We start from the raw sequence: 22,169 nt of genomic DNA on the forward strand, positions 1-22,169 counted from the left end.
ATGTTTCTACTCCAGACATTAAAGCAATCTCTTGAGAGGTGCCTTGGTAGCTCAGTCAGTTAAGCATCTGACTCTTGATTTCAGCTTAGGTCATCTTCTTCCTACAAGACACCACACCCACTGACTTCATGGGAAAGAATATGTAGGACAAACAGAATTTCCAGAACATACGCTCTCCTAAAGACCACGTGTGTGAATTCCTGAGGATTCTGCTATTCATCATCAAGACAGAATTAACTTAGCCTCTGACTCATTACTACCTTTGTGACCAAAACCAAGCCCCTACTGAAGATCTCAAGATCTTGGGGGGATAAATACCCCCAAAGAACTCAAATATTTTGTTGAAAAAAATTAAAACTATACTGGCAGAAATACTGGGGCAAAATAGATCACAGTTCATAATAAGCTATCCAAACCACCACCTGAATTTATACAGCTCTCTAAAACAAGAATGAAAAGAAAAAGAAAAAGAAAAAAACAACAGTTGACAGCCTACTAAAGAAAAGACTTGTCACACTCGGCTCAGTCTTTCAAATCTGCAGTTACGGTGTGGGCTATACTGCCTTTTAATTTGGAGGCTCAACTGGGGACAAATCCAGGCTCATTCAGATGGTTGGCAGAGTTCAATTCTTTGTGGCTGCATGACTAAGCACCCTACCTTTCTGCTAGCTCTCAGAGAGACTGCCCTAACTCAGATCCTCAGAAGCTACCTGAAGTTTATTGTCATGTGGACTTCCTCAAAATGGCTCCTTATGTCAAGTCAAAAACTAGAATTTGTTCTCTCGTCTCCTAAAATGGAGTCTTATATAATGAAACATACTTATAGCAGTAACACTCAGTTACTCTCCCCTACAATGCAAGTTAATGCAGTGATAGCAAATCACCTTTGCTCTATAATATAACCTAGTTCAGGAAGTGACATGTCATTACCCTTTGCCATATTCTAACAGTTAGAGAAGCAAGTCACAGGTTTTACCCAAACTGAAGAGAGGATTATACAAAGGTCTAGATGCCTGACAGTTCCCCAAAAAGTTAAACATGGAATTACCATATGACCCTACAATTCCATTCCTGGATAAATACCCCCAAAGAACTCAAGACAGATACTCAAACAATTGCACACAAATGTTTGTAGCAGCATTATTTATAATCACCAAAAGATGGAAATAACTCGGATGTCCATCAACTAATGAATGGCTTCTTAAAAAAAGAAAGTGGTTTAGTCCTATTATGGAACATTATTAAGCCATAAAAAGCGATGAAATACTGATAAACTCTACACATGGATCTTATATTCTACTTAGTTTATTATTAAACCTATCTAAAGTCCTTACCTCCATATATTTGCCATTACATACTTTCCATTTAATTTTACCTAGAGACTCATATTCCCTGGCTAAATTCTTTAAAAATATTTTTTTAATTTATTTATTTTAGAGAGAGAGGGAGCAAACAGGCAGGAGAAGCAGCAGAGAGAGAGGGACAAGCAGACTCCACACTGAGCACAGAGCCCAATATGAGACTCAATCCCATGACTTTAGGGATCAGATCAGGACATGAGCCAAAAGCCAGAAATTCTTTCTACGTTTTTTTTTTTTCCACATTTTCTTCAAAAAAACCTTTTTAACAGATCAATTGTACTTATTTCACAGTTATCATCAACCCCAGTATCTACAGCATATGTGAATCTATTTCTATTGTCTGTTTTATGTATTCTCTTGGTTTTTCATTATGCTTTTCTTTCTTGGTGTGTCTAGTAAATATGTACTACACAACAGATAATGTGTATACCACGGTTATATGTGTAAAAATTCATCTCCTAGGAGATTATTCATCCAACAAGTATTTCATGCACACTGACTCTGTTCCAGGCACATGTGTAAGTGATGCAGTAACAAAAAGAATGCAATCCCTTTCAGCAAAGAGTTTATAATTGGCATGCGGGAAGTATACATTGAACTCATCATTAAAATGGGCAGAAAGGCCTATAAAATCTGAGCTCCCTACTACATCCTACTTCAATCACCTCATCTCTGATTCTTCTCTCCCTTGATCACAGAAGCCACAAGATTCCTGGTTGGTTGTTGAACATCAAGTACATTTCAATCTCAACAACTTTACACTTGCTACTCTTTCTACCTAATATGCTTTGCTCTTCCTCCTGAAATCCGCATGACTTGCCCTGTCACCACCTCCTAGCATCCCCTTCCCCCATTCCCTGTCTCATGTTTCACCATAGCATGTACTATGTATTTCATTATTTGTCTACTGTCTGTCTCCTTCTTCTATAGTATAAGCTCCATGAGGGCAGGAATATTTTTATTATAGTTGTTCATTACTATACACATTGCACTTCAAACAATACTGGACAAATAGTATGCACTTAAATATTTACTTAGTAGATGAATGTATGAATGATTTAAAATGTGATGGGCAAAGTACAGGGAACTAAGAGAAAATACAGCAGAAGGCCTAATCTAATCTAGGCAATTGAGGAATGCCTCTGTGAGGAATTTATGTTTAAGCCAACAGCCAAACAATGAGGAGACAATAAGGAATGAAGAGAGAAGCAGAATTAACATGCATGACAGAATCTAGTAGAGAAATTTCAAATACCTAAAAGACATCATATATGGTTGGCATACACAATGTAAAACCGGGTAAACGGGCTCACTATCAGTTTGAAGAGAAAAAACAAAGCCCAGCTATTTAAAGGATTTGAATTAGTAGCCATTCAAGAGTTTTTCAGCACAGGCATTGGACTGAATCTGGATTTCTGAAAGGTCACTTAAGCAATCGTGTTGAAAGCTAACTGGGTGGGGCACCTGGGTGAGTCTGCTGGTGAAGCCTCTAAGGTTCTAGTTTGAGAAACAGTGTGGAAAATAGCACCACTTTCCCAGGCAAGAAAGAAACAGGTTGAGACGCTTAGAGCAGGCATCAGCAAACAACTTCTGAATGGGCCAAGTAATAAATATTTCAGGCTTGCTAGGTGATGTGGTCTGTCACAATTTCTCAACTCAGTCACTAGTGGAAAAACGCAGCCATCGGCAATCCGTGAAGGAGAGAGCATAGCTGTGTTCCAGCAATACTTTATTTATTAATCAGACGTGCATGGAGACACAGTTTGCAAATTGCTAATCAAAGAGAAAATTATGAGCTTAGCTTTTAACTTACTACTTTCAAGATGCCTCAGGGGCATCAAGCAAAAACTGCTTAAGAAGGAACCACACATGCAGTATTGTTTTGTTTTGTTTTTAAAGATTGTTACTTACTTATTAATAAGATTCTTACTTATTTATTTGACAGAGAGAGAGAGATCACAAGTAGGCAGAGAGGCAGGCACAGAGAGAAAGAGGAGGAAGCAGGCTCCCTGCTAAGCAGAGACCCAGATGCGGGGCTTGATCCCAGGACCCTGAGATCATGACCTGAGCTGAAGGCAGAGGCCTAACCCACTGAGCCACCCAGGCACCCCCACACACGCAGTTTTGAAATTCAGGAGAGATCTAGCCCAGATAAATATATAGAGAATTGATGCGTGAGCCGTAAGAATAAGTGAGGCTGCCCCAGAGTGAGAGTGTACAATAAGAAAACATTTACTACTCAGAATCCAAAATAAAACCACATTTAAAGAACAAAGATAGGAAGAACAATCAGCATGAAGACTAAGAACAAGCATTCAAAACAAGCCAAAAAATACAAAAACATAACTAGAACTGAGTCATGTGCAAGGAATAGATATTTCAAAAAGGAAAAAGTGACCAAAAGACTCAAATGCTTTGAAGAGCTAAAGACCAGGATTACAAATTATATACTGAATTTACTGAGTAGGAAAGGTTGCTGGTAACCATTGCAAAAGAAATTTCCCTAAGAATGAGGAAAGAAGCCGGACTGTGGTAGATTAATGATTAAGTGAGCAGTGCAGACATGAAAACAAGTAAGGGCAATTCTTCTAAGACCTGTGGCTGTGAAAGGGAAGAGAGACTAAAGTGACAGCTATGAAGTGACAAGGAGTTACAGTGCTCTAGGAAGAAAACAACCACATTTCTTTCCACTAAACTGGAAACACCATGTGGTGAGGGATCCTGGGCACCAGCTGCGAAAGCTGCTTACTTAATGAGGAGTTATGTTTGGGATCTAGAATCATCTACAGCTATTCTACTTTCTACCAGAAACACATTTATAATTGATGTTTTATGCATATGGACAGAAACTCAACACAAAGATACACATAGAACATCATAATGCTATAAACGTTAAACACATACCATCATTAAATGCAATCCAGAGCAGTAAGAGAACATCTTTTAAATCATCAAGTTTTTCCCTATGAAAGTATGAGTCAATATTAATCATGACCAAACAAGAGAAGATATTTGAAATGACATATCCAGTAAATATAGAAAGAATCTATATAACCCAATACCAAAATACAAATAATCTGATTAAAAATGGACAGAAGACACTTGACAAAAAAGACAATACAGATGGCCAACAGACACATGAAAAGATGCTCAACATCGCTAATTATCAGGGACACACAGATTAAAACCACAATGAGATCATCACTTACATCTGTCAGAATGGCTAGAATCAAAAAGACCAGAAATAACAAGGGTTGGTGAGGATGTGGAAGAAAGAGAACTCTCCTACACTGTCAGTGGGAATGCAAACTAGAGCAGCCACTGCAGAAAACAGTATGGAAGTACCCTAAAAAAAGGGGGGGGGAGATTTATTAGTTTGAGAGAGAGTGAGAATGAGAGAGAGAGAGCATGAGCTGGGGAAGGGGCAGAGGGAGAGAGAGAGGCAGACTCCTTGCTGAGCAGGGAGCCTGATGTGGGACTCCATCCCAGGACCCTGGGATCATGACCGGAGCCGACAGCAGAGTTAACCAACTGAGCCACCCAGATGCCCTGCAAGTTCCTTTAAATATTAAAAATAGAAATATTATATGATAAGTGATTCTATTTTGGGGTATTTACCCAAAGAAAACAAATACATGAATTCAAATATATGTACCGCTATGTTCACTGCAGCATTCACTGCAACAGCAGAGACATGGAAGCAGCCCAAGTGCTCACTGATAAATGAATGGATAAAGAAGAGAGAACACACACACACACACACACACACACACACACACAGATTATAACTCAGCCTGAACAAAGACTGAGAATTTGCCATTTTCAACAACATGCATAGATCTAGCAGGTATTATACTAGGTGAAATAAGTCAGAGAAAGACAAATACCATATGACTTCATTTATATGCAGGATCCAAAAAACAAATAAACAAAAAGCAGAATCTCCTAGCGCCTGGGGGACTGCCTTCCGTTCAGGCTGTGATCCTGGTGCTGGGATCCAGCGCCCCCATCTGACTCCCTGCTCAACCAGGAGCCTGCTGCTCTCCCTCCCTCTGCCTCCTTCCCTTTTGCACTTGCGCGTGCCCTCTCTCTAAATAAATACATAAAATACTTTTTTTAAAAAGGTAGAATCTCATACCCATAAACACAAAGAACAAACTGGTAAGTGTCCAAAAGGGAGAGGTGTGGTGGGATGGGTAAGTGGGTGAAGGGGACTGGGAAGTACAGGTTTCCACTTATCGAATTAGTCACAGGGATAAAAGCTACAGCACAGGGACTACAGTCAATGGGACTACAGTAGGGTTGTCTGGTGACAGATGGTAGCTACACTTGTGGTGAGCAGAGCATAATGTATAGAGTTGTGAAATCACTATGTCGTACACCTAAAAATAATGTGACTTTATGTGTCAATGAGACTTCAATTTAAAAAAAATTCTTTATCATGAAATACAATGCTTAAGTAAAATCCTTTTTTTTTTAAGATTTTATTTATTTATTTGACAAACAGAGATCATAGGCAGAGAGGCAGGCAGAGATGGGGGGCAGGGGAAGCAGGCTCCCTGCTGAACAGAGAGCCCGATGCAGGGCTGGATCCCAGGACCCTTAGATCATGACCCGAGCCGAAGGCAGAGGCTTTAACCCGCTGAGCCACCCAGATGCCCCAGAAAATCCTTTTAATTTTTAAGTAAAAACGCTTTTAATTTATACCATTTAAAATAATCCAGGGGTCCCTGGCTGGCTCAGTCTGCGTAGCAGGCAACTCTTGATCTTGGGGTTGTAGTTCGAGCCCCATGTTGGGCGCAGAGATTACTTAAATATAAAATCTTAAAAAAAAAAAAAAAAAAAGACTAATCCAGTGTAAACAACACTGACTTATTGTAACCTACACATGTATATTTTTCATTTCATCTTGCATTTATATTATTGCATTTAGTAATAATTGCATTTTATCTTATGCTTTTCACAAAATGTTTGCTTTAAGGACATATATATTACAATAACGTAGTTTCTCACCTTGACTACTCCATCAAAGCCAGGGATTGTGTTAACCTTTGCTTTCTTAGCTAATAATTTGCTTTCAATCTTGTCACCCATGGCTTGAATAGCATGTGTGTCAGGTCCAATAAAAACGACATCTTCTGCGGCCTGTGGAGAAACACAAGGAGAAATGTGTAACAAAAACAATACAGCGCTTGATACAGTCACAACTTTATAAAAAGAAAAACCCGTATGTATATTGACTAATTATTTACATACCAAAAGCAACTTAAAAGCAAAGCATTTGAGCCAATACATTAAAAGATAGAGTGTTGAATACAGTTTAAGTGCAAAAAGATCTAGGAAACAGTGGAGCCAAAGAAAAGTAACAAATGAATGATAACAAAGTAACAAAATGTGTGATATTAACAGTATTCTTTGGGAAAGCCACTTCTACAGTATTATATTTATATACAGTATCCTGCCACCTAACCTAAACAGTAGGTTCACCTTTAAAACACCTCATAAATCTTTGCATTCTCCCTCCCCTATAGCACACTGCCTAGTTCAACACAAATGTCCTTCTTTATTAAATACCAACTCTGTGTCAAGCTTCGAGTTAAATGTAAGGGACATGGATGAAAACCACAGGATATCCACTAATTCAAGGGAACGTGGTCACTAATACCAAAGGGAAATAGACAAAGTACAGAATGTTTACATCCTCTGTGACTACAAGAAATGAGTCAAGAATATAGTGGGAATTTACCAGGTAGAGTTATAGTTTCAACAAAAACTCTTCTGTATAAATCACATTTAGTTCCCAAGCAATGGATCTACCCCTGTGTTTACAGTATTAAAATGAACAAGATGCTAATGAATTTTGCCAACAAACTAATCAGGGAGAGAACAAAACATGATGTAGAGAGCGCCACCACAGGGCACCATCTAGAGAAGTAAAGGTGACATCTGCTGAAGTAAAGGATAAGGTTACTGGGTGAAGAATGGAGATTAAATATGAAAAATGGAAAACCAGAATGTATCCCCGGCACCATTAGAGCCAGGCCCTGAACTGTTGCTTCTCCCGTGACTTCTGGTCAGATCGGCACAAAGAATAAATCATGTATTTTATGCCTAGCATTCTATCTATTAGCACTGGTGCCTGGAAGGACTCATGGTTGGGGGAAGGAGTTTCATTCTCCTTGTATTGTCCAGAGTAGCTACTGCAGCATGTTGCTTGGACCGGTCTCTCGGCCATTAGGAACCAAAAGGATTAAACACACCAAGAGCAGAAGATGGAAAGAGAGCAGGGAATCAACAGAAGCAATGTACGGAAGATCAAGAATTGGGGGGTGAGATGTCTATGATAGTGTACAGGAAGCTGACAGACAGGTCTAGAGGTTCTAAGATGAGTCCAGGCTGAGATATGGATTTTCAAAGGCATTAAATACAGGAGAAAATTAAAAGTTATATATGAAATCACTCAGATGAAATATACAGAAAAACCAAAGCCTTTAAACTCAGGAGGTATATTTTCCTTTGTGTCCAAAGCCAACACAGAAGAAAAGGGAATTTTTAGACTCTGAACAAATAAAGTCTCCTTTTCTTTGTGTGACAATGGGAATAATAACCACCTTGCCAGTTTGAGTGAAGGATTAAATAAAATAATAATGTAAAACACCGGGCTAAATGTTAAAACTGTTAGTTCTTATCTCTTAAGCAGAAGTCCTGATAAAAAGAGAACTTAGAAAGTAAGACAGTTAAGTCCACAGGACCTCAAAATACATTACAGGAACCCAAATACCTACAATTACCAGTTATAAATGGCAGAATGCGATGAGAAACCTCTTCAGCCAAGACAGAGGCCCATAAAGTACCTCCCCATCAAATGTTCACATTTAGTTTTACTAATAGAACCTTATTTTCTTAATTTTAAAAAAAGGATCTTTTGTGAGACCCTCAAAATGTAAACACATTAAAAGTTCTCTCTGCAAGAGAGCAAAATGGTCGTAGGCTTCCATCTCCGCACACTCCACATACTCCACATGTCTCCAGCTGGATAAACTAGTCATTTTGGACCACAGCAATTATCATATCATATCATGTCTCTTCATCCCAAACCTGCAACCCACTAAATGCCAAGCCAAGTCAAGAGGAAACAATAATGTTTCAACTATTGGTTGTCTTTCCATATTCTCATTTTATTTGCTAAGGTGGAAGAATGTTTGCTATAAATGCAGTTTTAAATACCACTATGGTAGACAGATGTAATCAAGTAATCAGAATACCTACACAAAGAGTTGAAAAAATAACATAAATGAGAACATCCAAAATACATTATGATTATACAGTAAAAATTCTGATTAACAGGAGCCCAACAACTAGGAACCTCTGATTAGTTAACTAGATTTTCTCACACATTCCAATTTGAGACAAATTACTTATCCTAAAATGTAAAATCACCAAGAAAAAAAGCTCACATCAAGGATTTAGTGACTTATTCTTTTGTGCCATCCAACAGAAAAGAAAAATAGCCAGTATTAGTCAGCTGGGTAACTACTCAGACAGATGTTTTAATGAACTAATTTTCTCTTTCTTTTAGATGTTTTGATAGCATTCCCTGGGTTAGCCCTTAAATGTAATTAAGGCAAAATGAGAAGGCAGTGTCCTAGTTCTTAACTCCCATAATTCTTTGACCACAAGAGCAAGGATGAGGTCAGGGTAAGACAGTATGGCAACTGCAAAATGATGGACCATGTTTTTTTGACAAGTAGGCAGAGAGGCAGGCGGGGGGGGGGGGGGGAGCAAGCTCCCTGATGAGCACAGATCCCAATGTGGGGCTCCATCCCAGGACCCTGAGACCATAACCCGAGCCAAAGGCAGAGGCTTAACCCACTGAGCTACCCAGGTGTCCCTGATGGACCATGTTTTAAAAGTTCTGAGATTTTGACCAGAGTCATCTGTGTGATTATAAAGTTAAGGCCAGAATTTATCATGACTACCCTTCTGATAACCCTTTGTTCACCCTGGATCTTTTATCATTGATCCAATCCTCTGTCTCCCTTTATCACAAGTCTTTTTGACATTCCATAGCAATAACATACACTTCCGTATCTATTCTTTATAAGGTCCTTGTAAATTTGTACTGAATGACGAATATAATACCTGAAGGTTATTCCAGTCAAGGGCATTTCAGGGGCCTGGGCAGCTCAGGGTGTTGAGCATCCAACCCTTAACGTTCGTTCCAGTGGTGACCTCAGGGTCAAGAGGTCTTTTCCCACATTAGGCTCTATGTTCAGCAGGGAGTCTGCTGGAGATTCTCTCCCTCAGTCCTTCCCCAGCAAACCCCGCCACGCTCCTGCGTACTCTCTCTCCAAAATAAATTAAGAAATCATTATATAATCTTTTTTTTTAAGTGGCCTTTATAGAAAAATAGCATTGGAAAACACTTTAATAGCACTACATAGGAAAGAAATTACAAAAAGCCAAAATCACTGCTCTAAGATTCATTTTCTAAATTCTGTGATTTAATGATTCTGGTCAAATTTTGAGAGAATGAAAAAAAGGGTTTTGAGTAGTGTGTTAGGGAATAATGAGAGTTAACTTGAAACAGGCTTTAGGTTGTGAATGAAGGACAGAAATAATCATCATTTATTAAAAATGCATGATACGTAATTCATTCGCAGAAAATATATAAGTAAACTGCTACACTATGAATTCAGATTTCTTTTAAATGCATATACTTTAGGCTCACCACGATACTATTTGGATAACTTTAAAACTAAGGTCATATAGAAGACAGAGCCATGAAAAAATTGCTGAATTGCAAAAAAGGGCTCAGATTCTAGATTTTAAAGTATTCCTTGCTAAAAGGAAAAAGAGTTTCTTGTAGAAAAGGTCAGTTCAAGATTGGTATGGGGAACTTAACACATGAGTTAAAAAAGTAAGCCAGTGAGAGAAAACTTCCAAAAATTAATATGATTATGTCAAATGCACACAGTAGAAGACAGAAAGGCTACCCCCAAATACGGTGGTAACAGTATGAACACCAAAAAGAAGGACAGGGAGATTACAAGGTTAATTCATCTTTTTAAGACTTCAGAAAGGGGCACCTGGGTGGCTCAGTGGGTTAAACCTCTGCCTTCTGTCTCAGGATCCTGGGATCAAGCCCCAAGTCTGGCTGTCTGCTCGGTGGGGAGCCTGCTTTCCCCTCTCTCTCTGTCTGTCTCTCTGCCTACACTTGTGATCTCTCTGTGTCAAATAAATAAATAAAATCTTTAAAAAAAAAAAAAAAGACTTCAGAAAAACTTTTCCTGCTATCTCTATTCAAGTACTTAAACTTCTTAGACATGTATCACTCATTTCAAAAATATATACAGTTCTTTAAAAAGCAATATAGAATAAAACTTTACAGATAAAACTATGCAAAATAAAAGGATCAAGATAAAATCCTATACAATGTTTATATAAGAAAAAAATAATAAATACTAGAATAACATCCATGAAGGGGGGAAAAAAAACCCACAGGAGAAAAATGTAACAACACGTAACAGACCAAAACTGTTAAAAAACATTTTCTAAAGTTACAGAAAACATGAAATAACATAACATCAGATTTAGATTCAGAAATGGGTGCCTGGGTGGCTCAGTGGTTAAGTGTTGCCTTCAGCCCCGGTCATGATCCCAGGGTCCTGGGATAGAGCCCCACATCGGGCTCCCTGCTCAGCGGAAAGCCTGCTTCTCCCTCTGGCAACCCCCTGCTTATATCCCCACTCTTGCTGTCTCTCTATCAAATAAATAAATAAAATCTTTAAAAAAAAAAAAAAGTTCAGAAATGAGGTGACAGACCTCAAGATAAAATCAGAAATTAATAAGACATATCATTCTGGAAATGAAGACTAACCCAGAGGAAACTCAAGAGTGAATTAAAAAAAACAGATAAAGCCTACAGGAAATAGATAGAAACTGAAACAAAGAAACTTTTCTGAAATCAGATACCAGAACAATGAAATTATTTTTAAAAGATACAAGAGAAAAATGACAAAACTGAAGAGAAAAGGCATCTAACATACGGCTAAGAGGAGTCTTTCAAGAAAACTAAAGCAAAGGAAAAAAATACTGAAAACTATATTTCAAGAAAATAGTTTTAAAATTGGAAATAGCAAAAAGACAACTGAGAAATTCTCATCCAGAATGACCACGATTTATTCTAACAATACTGCTTACAAGAAAAAGAAAAAAATAATACAGAATATGTGATTTCTACAAAAGAGAAGTTTAAATTATCACCAGACTCGGACAATGGTCGTCCAAGCCGAAAGAAAACAGAGTAACATAGTCAAGAAAAAGTATGAGCCAAGGATTTTTAAATCCAACAAAACTGACATCCAAGAAAAAAGTACAGAGAAAATGTAACAACAAACAAGAACTCAGGGCCTCTTTCTGAGGAACTGAACAAACCTGCAGCTTGCAAACCATAGGCTGTCAGCCTCAGCTGGCCAGCTCCCTGTTTGTGCCCAGTCCACCAACCTAAGTAGATGGTGGCAGCGGCACCTGGCTGGCTTATCGGTGGAGCATGCAACTCTTGCTCAAAGGGTTGGGAGTTTGAGCCCCACGTTGGGAGCAGACTGCCTAAAAATAATATACTTATGTATATGTATATGGATTGTGGAGGGGAAACAACATTTTTGAGAAAAAAATTTTAAGAACACTGCATCCTAGAGGACCTGGGTGGCTCAGTCAGTTAAGCAACCAACTCTTGATTCTGGCTCAGGTCATGATCTCAGGGTCATGAGACTAAGCATCAGGCTCAGCACCCCGCACAGAATCTGCTTGGGATTCTCTCTCCTCTCCCTCTGCCCCTGCAAGTGCTCACTCTTCCTTTCTCTCAAAAATAAAATCTAAAAACGCATTAAAAAAAAATACTGTATCCAGACATGTGAAAAATCACATGAAACTGAAGGATCACATGAAACTGCCCATGCTCACTCTTCCTTTCTCTCAATCTCACGTAAAGTACAGGGTATATTTAATTATACTTTTATTACAAGTTTTATATATATATATATATGTGTGTGTGTGTGTGTGTGTGTGCATATACATATATATATGAAAAACACTATGTGTTTGTTATATAGCTAGTGTATTATGCAATATCTATATTACATATTTATATTACATACACCCTAATTGTGCTTGGGGATAGCATTATATCTAAATATACATATTAAATATATTAGCATGTTATATATTCTACTAACAGAACATAGTTAATACTTACATCATATGTAATTAATATATGTCTTTAAAAAAATCTGTTAATACACCTATCTTTCTAGTCCTATAAACTAAAAGGCCTAGAAGCAAAGACCATCAGCAGCAATGACCATGCCTGGCAGCATGACTGTGGTCTCTAATACCATAAAGAAAAAACCAACAGTGATAGCTGATTAAAGGCCTGGAGCAGGAATGTAAAACATGAGCCTAGAATGTCTTGCCAGACTGGAGAACAAGGAAGCTGTAAGATTATGAGGTCAAGTCAAAAAGACCATGACCCAACTTGAATCCCCCTCTGGCCTAAGAGAAACAAGTTAGGCTTCGCTAGTAATGCCAAAAGATTTAAGCATACAGAATAGGTTTCAATCTATGACTTCATAATGATACTTTTTAAAAGAACTGGGTCAACTTTGAAAGGATAAGGAAACATTCATCACCTCAAAAACTAGTAGATAAAGGTAAAGAATTGTGCATTTATCTTGCTCTTTCTGTATGAATTGTACCACTAGGTAACCAAACAATAAATGTGGCAAAGTGTCTCTTTATAAATATATTCCTATTTATTTGAGAGAGAGAGCGAGTATGAGTAGGGGAGGGTGTGGAGAGACAGTGGGAGAGGGTGAGAGAGAATCTTAAGCAGGCTCCACGCTGGGCCCGGGCAAGGCTCAATCCCACAACCCTGAGATCATGACCTGAGCCGAAATCAAGAGTCAGACGCATAACCAGCTGAGCCTCTAGGAGCCCTAAATATATTCCAGTCAATTAATGAAAAAGATGTCAGAGTTAAAATATCACTATTTTGCAATCCAGTGAAATACTAGATACAGACAGTAAGCATCAAAAGCTGCTTACATTATAAGAAGTGCCAACAAGACACTATGTACCTCCTACAGTCTTGGCCGAAGGCATCCAAACCCAGATCTCATCCCATCTCTAAATCCAGATGTAGGAATCCAATCTACAGAAAATGCCAAGAATGGAGGAAAACCCTGACCTATACCATGAGCACATACTCAACAAAGTCAAGATGGACAGAAATTCTACAAGACAATAACCCAAGGTTCTTCAACAGGAAATTGTAAGGAAAAGAAAGGTCTGAATCTGTGGATTAAGAGAAATTTAAAAGGCATAAATTTGAAAACAAATAAACCAGACAAACCATAGTTTCTAGGGATCCACACTTGGACAGTAAAAATTACCTTAAAACGCAAGAAGAGGATTACTAGAAAAGTCACGTAGTGGGTATGAACAGGGAGAGATCCGAGCATGGGATTGAGACGGGCCACAGGGACAAGTTCTAGGGCAAACACCTACTATCTAGACCTAAGCAGTAACTACAAGGTTATTTACCTTAAGCAAGCCACCCATTTGTTTTGCATAGTTTCGCACTTTTATTTTACAATAAAAATTTTCTAAAGTGATTTCAGAGTGATCACACCAGTGAAACCAGCAGCTGGCTGGTTTGAAACCAGTGAAACCAGAAGCTGGCCCAGGAGCAGACAGGAACGGGATATGAATGAGCCCTCCCACCACTACCATTCAACGTTCTGCAGGGGCCGGCGGTCCAGCAGAACAGTGTGGGATCAGAGAAGACTGGAAACCAAATCCTAATACTATTTCCTCTACACTGACTATAGGGTATCAATCAGGAGAGATGCAAACCCTAGAAAAGGGTGCTACCGGCCTCGAACCCTCTGCATTTACAGGAATCACTTTCTTTGAAGTGCGGTCCTCACTGGGAATTTAGAACCCAATTTATGTGACTCACTGGGATAAGAACACTAAGGCATTTGACTGCCATGGGGGTGGGTGGTAGAGGGGAGACAAAAGTTTCATTCTAAAATTCTAAGTATAAACTTATAAGCCAACACAGTTTGTTCATTTGTTTGGGATACTAATTGCAAGATCAAATGAAATCTAATGACATACTTATAACCATATTTACTGTACAGAGCATCGTGTATGCTGTGACTTAATTTAGCCAAAGAAATCTGTGTCTTTCTCTTTCAGTATCACCAGTATCTGGATTTCATTCGGGCTAGTGTATATTTTGTATTAAGTGTCTACTTGGCACAATGCACTCAAGCAATATTATTACTTCCAGATGACAGCCATGTACAATATTTAGTTAGGGAAATGGAGGGGCAGTAACTGCCCCCACTGTAACAATTGGCAGAAGTCAGGTTTTCTAGTTGAGGAATATAGTTACATATAAAACCCTCTTTTCCATTCACAGGAAGTGAGCATTATAGCAACAGAACACTCTCTAACTTCTAATATTAGACGGTGGGATGATGTCCATGTCTACTTTTCAGCTATTACTAAGTCTGAGAACGGTTACATTTCTTTATTAAATGTTTTGGGTTTCTGACAAAAGTACCTGGAGCAAACAAAAGTTTTGGGGTACTTCTTAATTTAATAAAAGCCAGTGAAATCACCTATAAATCTCTGAATATCTTTGTACCTTTGGGGTAAATAAACTTTTCAAGCTCACAGAGAAGATATTCTATTTTTTTAAATTCTCGTTACTATATTCTATATCACCTTTGGGAATGTTTCTTCCACTTCAGAAGACTAAGATTAAAGTTTGTCAGTGTTTGCCATTGCTTTTGTGCATATCTGATTTCTTCTTTTCAGTTCCTTGTAATCAGCACTGATATCTATTTCCAAAGTCTCACTGATTGTAAAGAAGAAAGATGCTGGGCACTTAAGCTTCATTTATCACACTCTTAGCGCCGACCAGGAGACTAAAAAGAGATGAGTTCACATAAACCTGAGTGGGCTGTTAACCTTTTTTTTTTTTCTTCAGGGGAAATGTAGATGCAATAACATTTCCAGCTGAAAGACTCATTCTAAGATCCCAATGTTTAAGAATGCAAATGAAGTATTCTGTCTTTTCTGTGCCTGGAGGTGTTATGTGAGAAAACAGAAAGAGGTTTCGAGGATTAGTTCCACAGATTTCCTTTATCATGTAAAACCTCAGGCTGGTTGCAATGGCAAGAATCAAAGAAAAGCAATAGAGAAGATACCCAGAGAAAATGAATTCAATAATTTCCTTGGCAATCACATTGAGAAAATCAAAGTTAACTAAAAAAGTCAGGCATTGGGATGAATCTTAGCCTCCCTCCTTTAAAGAAATTCTAGTATAATATTTAGAACATTTAAAACAAAATACACTGGCAAAATACTGATGATCAATTCAATGACACTAAATTTTCTCAGACGAAACTGTCAAATTTATCACTGAGCTACCTGCCATTTTCAAGAATTTACGTTATAACGGTAATAAAGCTTTCATTTAAAATGCAGGAACAAATTCTAAAGTTTACCTTTTGGAATGTGTACCTTAAAGAACAAAGTAAGAAGCTTCACATTTAAATTTGTATGTGTTGCTAAGGTTCTCCTTGTGTAAACGGGCCACAGAAACTAGTTATGAACCTGTAACTTCCTTCTTTTGCACTTCACATAAAATATTTTATGTCCCTACAGTCTAGATATTAAAAATGAGTTGCTTTCATTTCTCCCTCATCCAATTATTTTTAATGTTTCATGAATGCTAAAATTAATTGGTACTTTTGGATTCAAAACAAATACTTTCCCAGTTCAATTTTGGAATATACCATATAATGACTATGAAATTAGATGAGCAATTTTACACTGTTAAGTAAAAAAAATTTAAGATTTAATAATACTTCAATTAGCATGAAGGGATGTTAATGCAGATGCCTCATGACTCGGCTTCCTGTTCATGCCTCACAATGTGTTAATGTTTACTGCCAGTAGTGAGTAGGTATAGTCACTTGGCCAGCTGGTGAAAGGCTAGAGAGCTTTTGTTTGGTCCAAGTATTAGATACTAAATTTCACTTAAAATTTTTTTTAATTGGTCTGGGATATGATCTGAATTATGTACTTTTCCTATTTCCTTTGAAAATATTTATGTATTTATTTTTAAAATGTACTACAAGCCCTCCCGTACTGCTTGCTTAATTTACTGCTTTCTGGAACACATCAAGTTTTCGATACCACCACTGGATGGAAGTAAGAGTCATATGTTCTGAATAAAGCATGTTCTATCTACAGTGGGGATATTCTTTTTTGTTGGCACATTTTTAATTGCCATGCTCTAGGATAGCTGACATTATAAAGCTTATTTCAAATACTGAATGGAATGCTAAAAAAGCAGAGATCATGATTTCCAATTAATTGTCAGGAACAATTGAGTAATTCCTCACACTCCTCAGCACAGTCTAACCCACCAACCCACTACTTTCACCTTTCAGTTTGGTCATTAACAAGGACGCACTGAAGTGAAAGTGACAATAAGATGTAGAGGAATGACCCAAATTGGAGGTTATCTCTAGGTGAGAAACTTTTTTAAGTTTAAAAAAAGTAAAAGAAAAAGGAATTCAATATCACCAATAATGTGGGTTTTTTTTTTTAACTATATGTGCTCCCGAAGCAAGCACTAATATTTTTTTTAATTTACTTATTTAACACTGTCTATAGGGCACTGTATTATGCTTTTGCTAAAAAACACTTTATAAACACTTCAGTCTTCAGCTTCTAGATTGTTTACAAAGTCAGAAAATCTTCATTTTATTCTAAATTCTACTGTAGTACCTTATGTTGTAGGCCATCTCACAGTTTTAAAGGTTTTTTAATATCTTTTCCTCAAAAGGGGGGAGCCAAGAAACCAGCAGGATACAGATAATCCTCTCCACTGAACATGTCAGTAAAATTAGGATCCAAAGGATGAAATGAATTGCCCACCATCACTAATAAACAGGTAAAGTGACAGAAACAAGACTAAGATCTTGCTACCTTCTCATGCTTGTGACAGGTCCAGGTGGCGAGTGCTTCTGCAATAAGCCAGACCTCGAGCGGACTACCCAACACTGCTCATACATCAGGTGTGCCCGGCACAGTTCTCGGACGGGACTATTACCCCAGTAACCACCTGGTTAGCGCTCCTTTCTACTCTTGGAAGCATGCTGGTTTGGACAAGACCTGGGTTTTGCCCACAAGGAGTTTATAGTCTGGTAGAACAACACATACCAAACAACAGAAACAATACATGGTATAGAGTAGTAAAAGCACCCCAAAAAATAAATAAATAAGGCACTAATATGAATAGGGTTCGATGTGGGAATCAGGGAAGGCTTCACAGAAAAGGAAGCATTTGAGGGAAAAAGGCAACTAGGATTTGGAAAAGTAGCATGGGAAAGCAAACATTTAAGTACACAGGAAAACCACTCTCACTGGTCTGTAGAGGGTTCTACAGTCATCAGAGAATGACGAGGAGGTTACATGTAACCAGTGCTCATTCAGAACGGCCTCCTCTTTCCCTCAAGTCCAACAATAACCAGATCTCGATTACAGACTTCTCTGCTATCAACTCAACAGCCAGTCATGCATTCATTCTACAAACACTTGCCAAATACCCAGTGTGTGGCAGGCACTGTGCTAAATGTAGGGATAAAATGAAAGACAAGACAGAGATGTATCACTGGCCTCTTAGTTGACACACCAACTCGGAAGATGTGATATAACAAGCAATTAAAATCACAACCTAGCATGAGTGCTCTGAGTCTAGAATATTCTGGGAAACTAATCATGGCAATTGGAATAAAGCAAATATGGGTGGAAACTTTGTGAGCCAACTTAATGTAAGTTTATCATACATGGAGTACCATATTTCAGAAATTCCCGGCCCTTTGCTTCAGAAAATTTCTCCCTTCTGTTATATTAGATACGCTATAATTTTAACATCTTCAGATCACCTGATTATTTGTCTTTCTCAGAAAGTGCACCAGAGCCTTCCTACCTTCTGATAAATAACAGGTGAGCCTGCAATCTTCTCCCGTCACCGAAGTCCAGCCAGTGACTGATGAGGAAGAAATGGGGCATCATATCCGAACGGCTAAGCTTTACGTCAACATCCAGTAGGCATAAGCACAAATCCCAGCAAAAGGATATTCTTAACCAGCAGTGTGACTCCCTTCACATGTGCGTGACCACCACCCTGATGCAGCCGTTGGAAGTTCTGAAGTCACAGCAGATGCCACCTATACACCCCTCACTTCCCACGGCCCTTGAGACACAGGAAACAACTGTCACGCAGGGTTCTTCATTATTTTCTTGGAAGAAAGGCAGGAATCAGAAGCAACAGAGTAAGAGTTAAGTGCAGGGACTGTGGAGTTGGCCTGAAACTGCAATTCGACCACCAACTCCCAGGTCGGCCTCTGACAGGTGACTTAACCACTCTGTGCCTGTTTCTGAACCCGTGAGGGTTCAATGAAGTGACAGATGTAAAAGCACACAGGACAGAGGGGACCCACAGGAAGCTGCCACACGAGTGTGAACGACTCTGGAAGTCCGTCACAGAGCTGTCGGCCAGCGAGGCCTGCCAACCGGCCTTCCCGGCTGCGTAGACTTAACACATCCCGGGAGCCGCGCTCGGAGGCCAGTCCCGCGGCCGTCAGCCCCAAAGCCCCAACGAACTCGGGCCCCTTCCGGAGAGGCCAGACTACCTCCCGCTCACCCTGCAGCTCGTCCTTTCAACTGGCTCCTTTCCGACAGCCGGAAAGCCCGCCTGTCCTTCCGACACGCGACTCAAGTCCTGCGCGCCTTCTTCCAAGCAAAGAGCGAGCCCCGGTTCGGGAGGAAAAGCTGTGGCCCGGCTTCTCGGACGCAGCCTCCCGCCCCAGCAGCCAGACTCCCTCCGGGAAGGGGAACTCCGGGAAGGGAGGCACGAGCGGTGCTGGAAGCGGACAGAAACCCAAGTGTGGCGAACGGGCCACCGGGGGACACGGCGGCTCCGTCCAGCCCACGGGGAGCCCCTGGCGAGCGCCGAAGCGCTTCAGGACCGAGCGTGGCGGCGGCGCAGGTGGAGAGGAGGGGGGAGGAGGTGGGGGAGAGGAGGGGGGAGGAGGTGGGGGACAGCAGCCCGATCCGGAGGGGGAAAGAGGTAAGAGAAGCTGCAGTGACACCAACAGGTCTGGAGAGAAGGAAGAGGAAGGGACCGGAGCACTCAAAGGGACCAGAAAACCCCATTGAAATACGGAACCACAAGCAGGTTTGGTTACAAGGACAGTAAGACTCATTCTGCCTATCAGTGGCTTAGTAGTAGGACACCCAGACGGAGACACCAGGGGCATTTTTACTCGACCTGGAGATGTCCTCAGCCGATCAGACCCAAGCCAATCCTATAATGTCTTGGGAGAAATGACTGAGCACTTAAAACCTCACAGCTACCTATGTCATCTCGACTGCCGTGTGCTTGAAATGCTTCTAAAAGACGTTAAACAGTTTACTCACGTTATCACTACCTTTAATATTTCAGTTCCAAAACCAAAAGGGTGTTTTCAGAGTACTACTGTTCACGCTGTAAAGCTGTGGGATTTAGGATGTTTTTCTGGTTTAGAAGCTCACTTCTGGCATTGCAGTCACTCTCCTTGACCAAAGACCTCAACTCCAGTTGAATAATGCTATTTAATTACAAATACACTGCAAAAGTCTTCTTAAATCCTTGGCTTCAATATCCACACAAGAAGCTGAACAGAGAGAATGTGACAAGTGAGCAGAACATACAGACTGCCGTCCAGGATGAAGTCCATGAGCTGGGATGACATGCAAAGGCATTTCCATAGAACACAAAGGTCCACCCACCATACGACTCAGAAAACAGTGCTCTGGGGACAGAAGAGTCATCAGTCGCCCACAATTTCCAGCTATTGTCAGAGAAGGCTAAACCCTAGTTAAGACTTACAGAGAAATAAAGGCCAGCACCTCAGGAGACGCAACTAATTTAAAATACAGTCTTCTGTCTTCTTTAGGTTACCTATAATAAAGCCCTCAAAAGATTGTCCTTTTCCAATATGGTTGCCCAATCTACAAAGAATTTTCAAATTAACCACATGTAAATTGCTTGGGGGGTATTTATTTACTTATTTACCAAGATGAGAAGACAGCATAAAAATTACCTTAGAGTGGAAAGGTGTAAGTTTATGAGTTTAAAATAAGAATTTTACATTACTGGAAAACAAAAAATTGTAATCACTGTTCATACTACTAAATAGTCAAGATGTATCTAAGATCATTGCTTCAAACTTACTTATCTGTAATTTTCTAAATAAAACTTTTGTAAGTTATTTAAAATAATGTAAGTCTCCTATTGCAGCAACTTAGGATGATGTCATTGGTCATCCAGAATCACACAACATACTCCCCACCTTGTGGTCAGCTTCATGAAAACAAACAAATTTAAATTAGCACTAATCCCTGTATCTGCCTAAAAACCTCATTTCTTTTTTTTTTTAAGATTTTATTTATTTATTTGACAGACAGAGATCACAAGTAGGCAGAGAGGCAGACAGAGAGGGGGGGGGGCAGGCTCCCTGCTGAGCAGAGAGCCCAATGTGGGGCTCGATCCCAGGACCCTGAGATCATGACCTGAGCGGAAGGCAGAGCCTTAACCCACTGAGCCACCCAGGCGCCCCTAAAAACTCATTTCTTTCACAGATCCCATTTGACTTTTATTTCCAAGAATTCCTTTTCCCTACATTAGTCTCAACATGCTAAGACAGAATTCCTGTTCCTTCTTACATGCTTACCCTCTTTCTGCAATTTTTTCATCACACAGAATAATACCTAATCCATAAATGTAAACATCAGCAGGAATGAATTTATCAAGCACCCACAGAATGGGGTGTGTTTAAACCCGAGGCTTCAATCCCACATCTCTCATGCTGCCAAGTCCTGCCTTACTCTATTCGGGGCTGGGAAAGTGAACCCTGGCCTCTTCAAATGCATCATTCAAATGATCTGGGAAAACCATTTTCTAAATCTAACATTAATGTTTACATAAGCTACTGTATTTTACATATATTTTACCAATGCAATTATTTTTCAGTCAATCCATGAAGACTTTTAATTCTGAAAATAATTTCTCCACAGCATATCTGAATTCATGGTTCACATTCTCAACTGATGTGCACTAAAGAGAATGTAACCCAAATGTTACTGAAAAAACTGAAATGATTAGTAGGCCCTGCACACGCAAACTACACAACACATTCTAAGATTATTTCTATATCATCCTGATTTTATTTCCCCTATTACTCTACACTCCCCAGCCATTAGCACAGATAACTGTACCATGGGCTTTCTGATTTGCCCCAAGTCTCTTTCTAATGGGCATAACCAAGTATGTGCTTATCAACATGGCAGTGAATGTGCACTAGACTAAATATATTTGTGCAGCTACACAGCTGTTTCAAACACCACACCCAAACCACGGAGTAGTCAATTCCTATCCAACTAAAAAGGGACAATTTTAAAATAATTGGGGAAAAAAATCAAAAACAGTATTTCAAGACATGTTAAATTATATAATATTCTCATTTTCATGCCCATAAATAAATTTTATTAAAACACAACCATACCCATTCATATTACCTCTTGTCTAGGACTACTTCCACACTGCAACTGCAAAGTTGTATGGTTACAACTGAGTTGAACAGTTGGGACACTATGGCCTGCAAAGTCTAAAATATT

General features: G+C 39.3%; 1 protein-coding gene across 2 annotated transcripts in view; it reads right to left on the reverse strand.

Moving 5' to 3' along the window:
- PCCA (propionyl-CoA carboxylase subunit alpha) overlaps window positions 1-22,169 on the reverse strand; it is a 393,935-nt gene that overhangs the window by 286,553 nt on the left and 85,213 nt on the right. For both annotated transcript variants that reach the window (XM_045081355.1, XM_045081357.1), the window contains exon 7: window positions 6,375-6,506. In XM_045081355.1, the coding sequence (XP_044937290.1) occupies window positions 6,375-6,506 (132 nt within the window). The remainder of the gene's footprint in view (window positions 1-6,374; window positions 6,507-22,169) is intronic.

The sequence above is a fragment of the Mustela putorius genome, unplaced genomic scaffold (assembly GCF_011764305.1).
Source record: "Mustela putorius furo isolate JIRA1106 unplaced genomic scaffold, ASM1176430v1.1 tig00000551_pilon_pilon_pilon, whole genome shotgun sequence".
NCBI classification, from domain to species: domain Eukaryota; kingdom Metazoa; phylum Chordata; class Mammalia; order Carnivora; family Mustelidae; genus Mustela; species Mustela putorius.